The sequence below is a fragment of the Carettochelys insculpta genome, chromosome 1, assembly GCF_033958435.1.
Source record: "Carettochelys insculpta isolate YL-2023 chromosome 1, ASM3395843v1, whole genome shotgun sequence".
In the NCBI taxonomy this organism is placed as follows: domain Eukaryota; kingdom Metazoa; phylum Chordata; order Testudines; family Carettochelyidae; genus Carettochelys; species Carettochelys insculpta.
In genome coordinates, this window is record NC_134137.1 from 166015260 (window position 1) to 166027416 (window position 12157).

At 43.1% G+C, this 12157-nt stretch overlaps 1 protein-coding gene across 1 annotated transcript in view; it reads left to right on the top strand.

Annotated features, from left to right (window-relative positions):
• Positions 1-699: 699 nt before the first annotated feature.
• Positions 700-12157, top strand: part of CYBB (cytochrome b-245 beta chain) — a 37678-nt gene continuing 26220 nt past the window's right edge. Inside the window, exons 1-3 of the mRNA XM_074983394.1 lie at positions 700-771; positions 4212-4307; positions 6114-6224. Of these exons, the coding sequence (XP_074839495.1) occupies positions 727-771; positions 4212-4307; positions 6114-6224 (252 nt within the window). The 5' untranslated portion in view covers positions 700-726. The remainder of the gene's footprint in view (positions 772-4211; positions 4308-6113; positions 6225-12157) is intronic.

Sequence of the window (12157 nt, forward strand, 5' to 3'; positions counted from 1 at the left end):
TAAAAAGCACTAAGTTTCATGAAAGTTGGCAATGCTTTCGGGCTAGTTGGGAAGGTTTGGCTACAGCTCTAACTGAAGAACCAAACAGAAAGCAGCTGGGAGGCAAAGAAGCCCACATATATTTAGGTTCCTAACCTCCTGTGACATGGATCGAATTTGGGAGCCTGAATACCTCTGAGGATCTGCGCCAGAGTTGCTAGCCTAACAGGGAGGGGGATGATAAATCATCTTTGGAGGCTTATGTGGGATGCTCTGCTGCAGGAGAGTAACAGATTGTAGAGGAGAGGAAGGTGAGGGGAGAGACTGAATCAGGAGGTGTCAGAGGGGCAAGGTGTAGTGCTGGGGAGGGAGCGGGGGTGAACTGAGGAGGAATCTGACCATGTGCAGCTTCTCATTACGCTAAGGGCTTCAGAGCTGTAGTTAAGTGGCACCAAGATGTTGGGGGCCAACCCCTTCCAATGCCATTTGTTTAACCTAAGGTTGCTCCTACACAAGAGAAAAATGCTCATTTCCAACCTCCCCTTATTTAAGGCTGGATTTTTACAAGTCTGTGTTTGCAGAGATAGCAAATTTAAACCACGGTATGGGTCAATGGTTAACTAATTTCTAGATGCATGACAAAGGAAACAGGTTTCATCAAGGCTGCTGCTCTCACTTCCTTCTGTGAGGCGATACAATTATTGTCTGAAAAATAACAAAGCCAGTGCACACTCTGCCCCTGCAACGATGGGCAACTGGGTGGTGAATGAGGGACTCTCCATCCTTGTCATTGTAAGTACAATATCTTACTTTCTTTCACACTTGGACATGGGTGCAGAGAGGGCTGAAATACACAGATCACTCAGAGTCAGTTTTAATGTATTTGATACTGCAGATTGGGGAATTACTGGGTGCGATTCCAGATTTCCTTAGTAGTGCAGTGCCATTGGCTTTGGAGGGGACAGGTTTTCATGCTAAACTTAAGTCTAATTTGATTTGTTATATTTGTGTAAAGGTTTGGATGGGAATAAATATCATGGCATGACAAAGAAAGAGGGGTGGGGTGGGGAATAGCAATACACTTCAATTAAACTCTGAGAAGGTAAAGAAAAGCAATCTCTCATCAGCCTGGAAAATAGAATAAATGCTAATGAAACCGAATTATACAAGGTACGGTTCTATGCATAGTTCGATTTATATCCGAGTGGCAGATTCTGGGATTCTGCCTGGGGATGCTTTGGTAAGACTTGCTGTACTTGACTCTTGTATAAAGACGCAATGAGAACAATGCCATATTGTAGCCAGGGGGTTCAGTGAGCTCCATTCAGGATCTAAAAGTGGCAGGCAGCCCTCTCTCTTGAAGGGGAACTAGGGTCTGGGGGCAAAGTGATCATCCTGGAAATAGTCAAGTTTGGAGAGGAAAACTTAGATGGGGGGTTAATAATTGGGTGTTTTGTTTGATTTTATCAATAAAGCCAAATCTCCCCCCTCCAAAAAAAAAAAAGTTCAGGCTACACAGTAAGTGTGTTCCTGTGTATATATACACACCAACATACGCAGGATGTGAATTCAACCTGATATCTGTTCCAGTATGTGCCTGTCTGGTATTTTCCTTTCAAAGAGCTGATTATTAGCTAAAGCTGTCTTAAAATCTGGAAGTGATTGTGTATCTTCAGAAGAGTTGCTGGAACATCATGAAGCTGACTTTTAGATTTGCTTTCCAAATTTCTTAAAATAATGTAATAATGCTGATATTGTGCCATAGGCTTATTAAATAAATAGCTACAACCTTGTCTGGAAAATCATAGGTCCTGATCTTGCAAATACTTTGGAATATGATTCATGTTATACACCTGAGCACTGCATTCAGCACTCAGGCGCCTGTAATTAAAAATATTAACGCGTTTGCAGGATGAAGGCCTTCATTCATCTGGGGCAAAATAAATGATACTTTCATGTTTAAAAGCCCAGCTGTTCATTTTCATACTTGATTTTTACTGTCTTAAGAAAATATTACTGATTAAAAAGATACAGATTTCTAATTCTCTCATAACACTACCTTTCACTAGTCACAGTACTGTTGCTTGATGCTTGTAAAATTAATGCCCTGTATAGCAATAGGTGAAAAATAGACTAAGTGTAACCTTTGTGGTGGCTTAAATGTGAATTCGTGTGATCAGAAATGGATTGTGCCTGCCATTTACTGTTCATTACTGTCTGTAAGGCTATCAGCAGTAGGACACACTTAAAAATGCAATATGGCCATCCCAATGGCTTGAAAAAAATCAATGTTTTCTACTGTCATGGTCAGTGATTCAAGCAAGCAGAAGCTCGCAGGAGCTGAGTTCTGGGATGTTTCCGTCAGGAGAGCTGAACGTTAGCTGAATTAAAACAAAAGTGTATTTTCACTAGAATAAGAGCAAAACAGGACGTTATTTGAAATAAATTGAAAGAAAAATAAGAAAGACAGTGACAGAAACACATTAAGGAAATGTTTCTTTAGCAGGTCTGATTGGAACTGTGTTCAGTGCTCTTAAACTGCTACATAATTATATGCTATAGGTTGCACTTCCAGAAACTGGCATTGTCTTGTCTGGCAACATCCCTCATTGGAGAGGATGAGAGATGCTCCTGGACCAGAGGGCCAGAGAAGGAGGGCAATCCAAGATGGACTCCTGGCAGCCCCTCAGTGGGCGGCGGCTGGGTCAATAGTCAGCGTGCCCCCAGCCACGCCCCAGCAGCCTTCTAGGGGGCTGGAGTCGGGCTGGGGCACTGGCATCCTCCAGCAGCCTGTGTGGAGCTGTGGTACTAGCGTCGCCTGGTTACCCTAGGCAGGGCCAGAGCTGAGAAGCTAGTGTCTCCAGATACCCAACAAGGAGACAGGGCCTGGGAGCTGGCATCCCCCGAATACTCCGTGCAGAGATGGGCTGGGACTGCAGCGCTGGTGGGCCCCAGCCGCCACATGCAGAGCCAAGGCTAGAGAGCCTGCTGCGGCAGGCCTGCGGGAGAGGACAGGGAGTGCGGGCGGCGGGAGCATTCACTTCCCCTGGTCCAGCAAAATCCCTTGTCTGGGACGCCTGAGGTCCAGACGGTGCTGGACCAGGTCGGTGCAATGTGTGCTTGGGTGTTATTCCCCTGGACTTGTAATGTAGCCTTAGGAGTTCTTCTGTACTTTTCTTCCTGCTTTGCATTTTGATAGAAATCACGGGGGAACAGAGGGAAACAGACTTGCTGGTCCCCTGAGCAAAGTGTTGGGGATGGGGGGCATCTCTGCGCTCCTGGAAGGGGCAGAGCCTCAGACAGAAGGGATGGGGCTGGGGGCAGCCAGTCCTCAGTACCACCCACAGCACACCATGCTGGCCCCTGCCTGTGTACCCCAGCCAACCCTGAGAGCTACCCGGAGCACACCACATGGAATTCCAGTGGCAATTTAAAGGGCCCAGGGCTCTGGCCACAGCCACAATCAGAGCACTGCCCAGCTGATTAGCAGAGTGCCCACAGCTAGGATTTTTATTTCTTCTAGTGGTGCACATTTTGCACACGCCTCAGTGCACATAAAAATTATTTTGCACACAGATGGAAAAAATTCAAGGGAACATTGGTCACACGTAGTTCAAAAAAACCCACCTGAGTTAAAGGGAATGCTCAGTGAGCTGTTGCAGTACAGTACTATGGCTTATTTCTTCCATAGGCTATAACCTTTGGTAGGGCGGCCTAATCACTCACTCTTAAGAAGCTCTGATGTTGCATCCAATTCAGGCAATGGTACATATATAATGTCAGTCAGTGTGTTACCCTGTCTATACTTAGGAAGGATGTTTGTAGTCCTGTTTGCTGTAGGGTTATTCTTCTAGTGTATATGCCTGGGGAGGGAAAAGGGAATTTAATGGGAATACAAGCTGGGGTGGAGAGTGGGGAAATAATAATATTGAATGAAGGGGTAGTTAAAAAGAATCCCTGCTTAGACTTTGGGCAAAATTAATAATAATAAAATATTATTTAATAAAACACTTTAATCACTGCCCCTGGGGAAATGGTAACCTCCTTTTTATTAATGAGGTAAATAGGGAGGAAGATTTGAAGGCCAAAAAGGATTATTTGATCATCCACTCTGGTCTCCAGAATACCATACAATACAGAATTTCCTCCAGTGGTTTAGGTATTGGGTCCAGTTTGTGTCTGACTAAAACCTATTTTTAGATTCATCCAATACTGTATTTTTTCTCATTCAGCTTATGTGGCTGGGGTTAAATGCCTTCCTCTTTTGGTGGTACTACCAAGTATATGATCTCCCAGATAAATACTACTACAGCAGACAGCTTCTTGGGGTAAGTACAGCACAGCTATATTACCATGGCATATACTGAACAGATGCAATTTTAACTTAGCTTTGCTATTTTGTCCTCTATTTGACTGAGACAATAGCAGTTCAAAACTTGTAGAAACGTTTAATTGAATGCAAATGGTGCTTTCAAACAGAAAAATGGAATGCAGAGATGACAGTTCTATTTTGGCGACGTCTTTCAGGAAGATTCACGCTCCTTTTAATTAAAAACAGAACACAGACATGACTGCTGTGTTTATGAAGCAGAAGCCATGGGAACTATTGCCCTGGAATAAAAAAAAAAAAAAAAGGTTATCTTAATAATTTTCTCTTAGAATCATTTTTGATCTTGAAGTGAATGTTGCCCGTAAGACTAGTTGTTATTTATGATTATATCAAAATATATCTAGCTCTAAGACCCTGGCATGCTAAATGTCATCAAGTTGGCCGAGAGAGGTCACATGTTCTATTGTAAACCAGTTTCCAAAGCTTTCCAACCGCATTACCACATTAGGCACAATAGAACAGATTATTGCTAAAGCCTATTTGTGAGATGATTCAAGAGTTTCAAAGCAAGCTGATTTCTAATAGTACTATAGAGAAGTTAATGATAGAGATTGCTCATTTTTTAAAAAGCCTATCATGGTAGAACCTTGTTAGTACAAAAATTGCTGTTGGTTCAGAGTCATAAAACAACCACACTTTATTTCACAGAGTTCCTGACTAGGTTCAACAAAACCAGAACTCCTGCTCTTGCTTTCACATTTAAATGCATTGGTCAATTTCTGCTCTTATTTGCAAAGGTTCAATGCCCTTTGAAGTTGTGCCTATGTAACAGAAGGCAAACATTTTTCAAAATTGCTCCATCTGAATGAAGATTTATAAATTGTTCATCCATTCTTAATGAAAAAAAAAGACACAAGCATCTTTAACCTTCTTTATCCCTTTTTGATGCTCTTTGTGAAAGCTGTAAATCTGAAATCAGGAAGAATATGCTGATCAATACAAAGGTTTTTTTTTACATCACCCATCATAAAAAGAAAGAGAAACCTCTGTTCACAGAAAAGTGTTGAATAAATTTCACCTTGCTTTCTTTCTTGAATGTACATATTATAAGAAATAGTTTCCTAATTGCTGCATCCCTCTTTGTGCAACTGCTCACTAATTTTCAGTGAGACCACACTCTAATAGTTCTCAGATGGGGGATGCTGCTAACTGGTTACTTCTGTTCGGTGTTTGGCCTCATCTGTCAGACCTAACAGTGAGCCTTTAAAATCACGAGACAATTTAGGCGTTGCAAAGAGAAGCAACATTTTATTTGAAGGCATCTCTGTGCTGTGTTGTATGTTCAACTGATCTATACAGGGAAACTTGGGTGAACTTCGAATGATGTGAACAAACTCCTCGGTTCTCATTTGTACTAAGGTGAAGCGTAAACAAGCTTTCCACTACGTGAGGGTCAGGAGGAAGGGTACAGCTCGAGTGTAGGTGTGAGTGTGCCTCCTCTCCTGGGTAGACAGACATGTGCTAGCTCTGCTGGAGCTAAAAATAACCATGTGACTGTTGCGGCATGAGCTACCTGGTATTTTAGGCAGGGGTGGTCAAGTTGGCTTGTGTTCCAGCAGCAGGCCTGGGCTGTCACCCATGCCATGATGACCGCACTGCTATTTTTAGCATTCCAGCTTAAGCAGAGCTGGCATGTTGGTCTGTCCAGGCTGGTCAGTATCTTCCTGGCTGCTGTGTAGACATTCACATAGGCTCTGATACGAAGTGCTATACTGATGCTGCCCTCTGTGACATTGCATTACAGTCTGCCTTGGCTTGGGCACGAGCACCTGCGGCCTGTTTGAATTTCAACTGCTTGCTGATTCTGCTGCCAGTCTGTCGAAACCTGCTCTCCTTCCTCAGAGGATCCAGTGCGGTAAGATTAAGAAAGACTTTCCGAATACTTGAGTGAGAGCTGGCCACATTACTGAGCTTGAGTTCCCCAAATGTGTCTTCCTTTCTACAAGCCCCTTTTCAGAAGTACTGGAGTTCCGAAATGTGCTGCGGAGCAGAAGTGAGGGTTCACCATTAAGATCAACTAACCAACAAAGGCCTGACTTTCAGTACAACTGCCCTGGCTTTGCACCCATGCAGGCCAGAGATGAATTTGGCTCCCAGCTTCTAACTCTGTGCCTGCAGGTTGAAAGGAAAAAGATAAATCTTTTCGAATGCTGTTAGTCCTGGATTTTCACGCTTGCTCCGTCTATTACATTCTTTCCCCTTCTCTGTTCTACGTGATTTTTGCCAGACTCAGTCTGACATTGCATTCCAGCCTTATGACCTTCTGTGGTCTATGGAGCATTGGTGCAGTAGGCCACACATGAGAAGCGCCAATAAGGAACAGCACCACTAAGTGGTGTTCTGTGCTAACTGAAATTGTGAGGGGTCTTCCCTGATACTAGTTCCAGCCAGAGAGCACTGCAGCAATCTAGTATGATAGCAATAAAGACAGATAAGGAAAATATCCTACCCTAGCACAAACAGAAAAATTTACCCTTAACTGTTACAGTCAGGGATCTAAAAGGAACTTCAGGTTGCAAACTTTACTCAGACAGCGTGTTCATTTGAGGAGGGAGATACCATCTCATCTACTTACTTTCCCTCCTAACTCTGTCATAAAACTTCAGCCTTATCTGAATGCATTTGATCACCTTGTTCCCATCTAAAGCCACCTGCAGGCACTGGGCAACTCAAGATGGTACCCTGTCATGGTCCATTGAAAGAGAAATGCAGCATTACCTCTCACCCTTCTATAGATGTCATTTGTATGCAAAATCTCTTCTCATCCTTCATTCTTCCTGCCTTCCTCAGCGCAAAGACATAGGTACCCAGTAGCTCCAGTTCAAGATGGTGTTTTAGATCTGTGAACCCATGTAAGATTTCATGTCTTTAGACGCCTTCTTTGTTTATTACATGTCATCCCAGTGGTTGAGATAAGTTGGGACTTTCTTATCATGTTTTCTCAGACCTCAGAGGAGGATTTTTCTCAGTAGGTGGCCCTCAACCCCAGGCTGTTGACCTCAAGAACATGTTGCAAGGTTTATCTATCTTTATCTAGGTCTTTGCATGAGGCTGGAGGGCTGAGTGTTATTTGTAGGAGAGAGAAGATTATTTTGTATTTGAAGGGTTACTTCATCTTAGTGATGTTTATAATAAATGCAGCTACAACTGGTCTTGTGAGCAAAATGAAAAATAAACGAGGAATTTGGACTTATTCTGAACTGTAGCATGGGATGTTTTCCCACACCACCAAAGTCAATACAGAATGTCGGACACTTTGGCACAGTTTTTCGATTCATGGGACTCCAAGAGCAGAGGTGTTGCTTGCTGGCTATTCGTCATCTGACTTGGCAGCGCTGTGTGGAAAAAGCTTCCTCCGTATCTGCTAGATTATGCTTGGCTTGAGCTATCCCCACCAGCTTCATGGGTTACTCTAGAAACCCAAAGAGTACAAGATGGTTTTCTGAGGCTAAAAATCTAATTTTAATACAACCCCCCACCCAAAAAAAACCTTACAGGAGTTAAAATTGCAGCAAGTGACCATCCTCCATGTATCAGTCATTGCTTCATAAGCACCGTACTGTGAAAGTTTCGCTTCTCATTTTGCAGATAATTTGTTCTTTCCTAATGGCATATAACACATTATAACCTTTATTTACTGAAGAAGTTGTGGAAACCCCATAGTGGAGGAAAGTACCCTTTTTCCAAAAACTGGACTGCGCAACTGTTATGGATTATCAGATGAAGTATTCCTTAGCAGCACGTAAAGTTATTTGGTCTTATCTCAGATACTTTTTTATTCCAGTATTAGATAGACTCATAGCTTCCTGATAGCTGATGTTGCATCAAGTGTACATACCAAAAATTCACTGATTTGAATAGGATCATGTGGAAATACGCTATGCAATCACGTAATTTTAAACTGTATCATAAAGCATATGCACCAGTAGGTGAATTCAGATTTAGCAGGCAGCCCTAGGACTTGTTGACTTTAAAACTTGAATGGTTTTAGTTGTTATTAAGTTTCCTTGATTTAAATAAAAAGAGAAATGAAAAAAATCTACCCACAGAAATTTAGTTACGCTCTATGTGTTGTCAGCAGTGTATGAACACAAAACTTTCACATCCAGGCTGCATCTACACTAGCAAGTTCCTTTGCAAAATCAGGCCATTTTTCAAAAGAATATGTGGAGCATCCACACACAAAATGCGCTCTTTGGATCCGAAATCGAAAGAACGCAGCTCTTCTTCTGGAAGCCCTCTTCTGCTCCCGGATCAGGGAGAGCACCTCCTTTCGAAAGCTTCTTTCAAAAACAAAGCATGCGTAGATGCTCCACGGGCCCTTCTCTTGAAACAGCAGTTCTCATGGCTCAGGCTTTCTTGATCCCTGGCCCATTCTTTCGAAAGACCGGGAGCTGTGTGGACTCTCGCCATCAAAAAAGTGGATTGATCTTTCAATCCACTTTTTTGTGTGTGGATGCCTCCTCTTGAAAGAAGATCTTCTGGAAGAGATCTTCCAGAAAATCATCTTTTGAAACATCACTGTAGGGTAGACACGCTCCCACAGTACAGATTCCTACCTCTTGTTCTTGGGAGGGGCAACCGGTAGCAAGCTATCCTTCATGTGGAAATGCTTCTAGAGAAGGCCGTCATACACACCATGTTAGTGACAAGTATCAGAGGGGTAGCCGTGTTAGTCTGTATCTGCAAAAACAGCGAGAAGTCCCTTGGCACCTTATAGACTAACAGATTTTTTGGAGCATAAGCTTTCGCAGGCAAAGATCCTCTTCATCAGATGCATGTCACTGTGCTAGTGTGTTGCTAGACAGCAGTAGAATATGAACCTTCAGGATTCCTGGGGACAGTTCCAGGCTCTGAGGCTATGTCTACATTACAGCAATCTGTTGACAGAAGTTCCTGTTGGAAGATATCTTCTGACAAACTTTCTTTCAACAGCTCGTGGCCAAATTGCCAAGCGGATTTCAAGAGCAATCTGGTCTGTCAACAGAGTGCTGCCTAACTGCCTGGCTGCTCTCTTGGCAAATTGGCTACCCAGAAACACAATAGACAGGGCTGCCTGGTGTCCCGGAAGCCCTGTCTGTCAACAGAGGGCCCCCTGGAACATCCAGACTGGCTTTCTGCAGACAGATCTCTGTCAACAGAGGTGTTATGCCTCATGGGGAGTGGGATAAGAGTGTCAACAAAAGTGCTGTGTTCTGCCAATTTACTGTCGACAAAACTCCTTGGGAATGTGGACACTCAACGCCAGTTTTGTCAACAAAAACCCTCTAGTGCAGACAGAGCCTGAGAGAAGAGTGTAGCCTAATGATTAGAAAAGCGATTAAAGGTCCCTATAACCAGGTGTTTCTAGCTGAAAAAACATGTCTGAGTGGCTGGACCTTGGATTGGCCATAGTACAGCTCTACGTTCTAGTTCCCAAAGGTGTCCTTCTGTTTCATTGGTTTTTGTAAAGTACATAGTTAAATCAGTCAGTGAAAGAGGTGAACTTTGAATTCAGGGGTCCAGATTCTCCCTATCCCACTTCCATCACTGGCATAGTGCAAATGGAGGGAAGATGGTTTGCATCCCCATCAACTGTGAAAAAACTGAGCAGTAAGTTTTATTGACCTCATGTAAAATTATTTTCCTGTGGTAGTTCCTTCCCTGAACTGTGACACATTAGCTAATATCAATCAAGACTAGAAGCCAACACCCAGTGTTATAGAGGGCTTGAAATCCATCCCAATAAGACCAAGATTTAGTTTAGTTTAGTCAGAGCTGAACTAATGTGCTCACTGCTTGAGCTATGCAGCTCATCCTGTCTTGTGTCTCTCCTCTGTTGTTATTCAGTGGTCGGGAAAACCTTGCTGCCCTGCCTGCTGTCCAAAGCAGGATGTTGGGAGTTAATTGTTGCCATGCCCAGTTAACAAGTGTTGGAACGATGCAGAGAGCTGCGGATTCATTTCTCAGTGAGATATTCGGGGTTTTGTGAATTGTGACTGTGACTGGGAAGATGGAGATGCCTGGATGAAGGAGCTAGGGTCCTGCAGAGGGGCTTTTGTGCAGCAGGACTCCTAGGGCAGTCAGAATAATTTAATTTGAGATACTGTTTGGTAAGATACTTACACGTCAGGAAGGAGGGGGTTTTTGTATCTTATGCAAATTTTGATTGGACCAGGTTGGGGAATCCCACAGCTTGTGTGCTCTTCTAATTAATTGCACCTAGGAGATGTCAGTTGCATAAAGACCACTACAAAAAGCATGATTATTTCTTGTTGTATGCGCTGAAAATTCCCTAAAGTGGGGCCTCCTTACTAGCTGAAGTGTCGCAGGGGGTGAGGGTGGAGGACTGCAGAAAAAAAAGATGGGGATGGTTCAACAATAGTGCCAAGAAGCCTTCTCTAAAACCACAAAAGAAGTGCTATTGTGTAATTGAAAGAACAACCGAGTTCTCTGTGTACATTCTGCGTGGCAGGAATTTTGCTTCTTTTGTTGAATCAACGTGTATTCCATCAAACAGGGAAACGTGGTACTATACTGCTGTCACTGTGCTTCACAGATTGGCCTTTTAAAATTGGGGGTTAAACAGTTCATAGTTCCCCTTTGCACAAGCCAGGAGCGACAATTTTCTATTACCTTGACTTTTTTTTTACAATGTCTCCAATTAGGTGTCATAATAAAAAAGTATTAGAAGGCCAGTCTCTCCCATCTCTTTGTTACTGGAGTGTAACTGGTGCAGTCAACAGGATGGCAATAGAGTGTGAGATTCATCTTCTAGTTAAAGTTACCGTAGCAGCTAGAAAAAGAGTCAAACAAGAGAAGTGTGGTTAAATCATTTTCCAAATGCTAGCCTGAAACTAGCAGGATCTGTCTGCTGACGTAGTTTCATTTGTTCATATAGTGAATGCCCATGATATATCGAGAATGGACTGATGTGGACAGCCAAATTCATTGCTGGTATATTGCCACTGAAATTAATGATGTTGCATCAGAAATTAACCTAGCCTGATTCTTTCTTCTCTCTTTTCAATATTCCATTCATTCTCAATTCCTCTTGTTTTGCTCCTAAAAAGTAGATGAAATCATAGACCAGGGACTGTGGCTGGGCCCTTTAGGGCCCGAAAGAATCTATGTGGATTTGGTTAGATAGGTCTTAACAACCTCTCACCTGAGTAAAGGGGGTTGCTGGCTCGTGGTATTAGGAAAAGCTGGAGAATCTGTGGGTTTACTTGTGTGGCTTCTGGCTGGCCAGTGGGGCTGGAAGAGGTACTTTTGTAGTTTGTTTGGCTTGCCTAAGTGAGAAGGAAATCACAGCCTGGGCTCTAAGTGTCCCAGTTGTAAGCAATTTTACCCTGGATTGATTTTCTCAGCTGTGCCCAGAACATCCTGTCATATTACATGTACACTCAACACTGGTCTTGCCACTTTGCTGAAGTTAGGAACTGTATGTATCTTGAGGACAGTCCCAAAAAGCCAGCACATCCAGTTTCACATTGTCTGGCTTGGGCAAGTTCATATAAGTCATAAACTCCCTTTCAGATTAGAAATTTCATAGTTAGTGGAGAAGAGTTGAAACACTCTGGCAAAGTGGTCATGGTCTGTGGCAAAATTCACCTTGATTCAATGCCTGCATGATATTCCAAAAAGAATCTTCACTTCTGGGTTCAGATTATGCACTCTGGTCACCTCTTGCTTCTGGCTGAGCATTGTGTGGCAAGTTTTCAACACTTGTTTGGGTCTTGTATTCCAGAGTGGGAAGGATTCCTAGAGGCCTAGCTGGGTTTTGTTGCCATATGTTTCTCCTGCAGC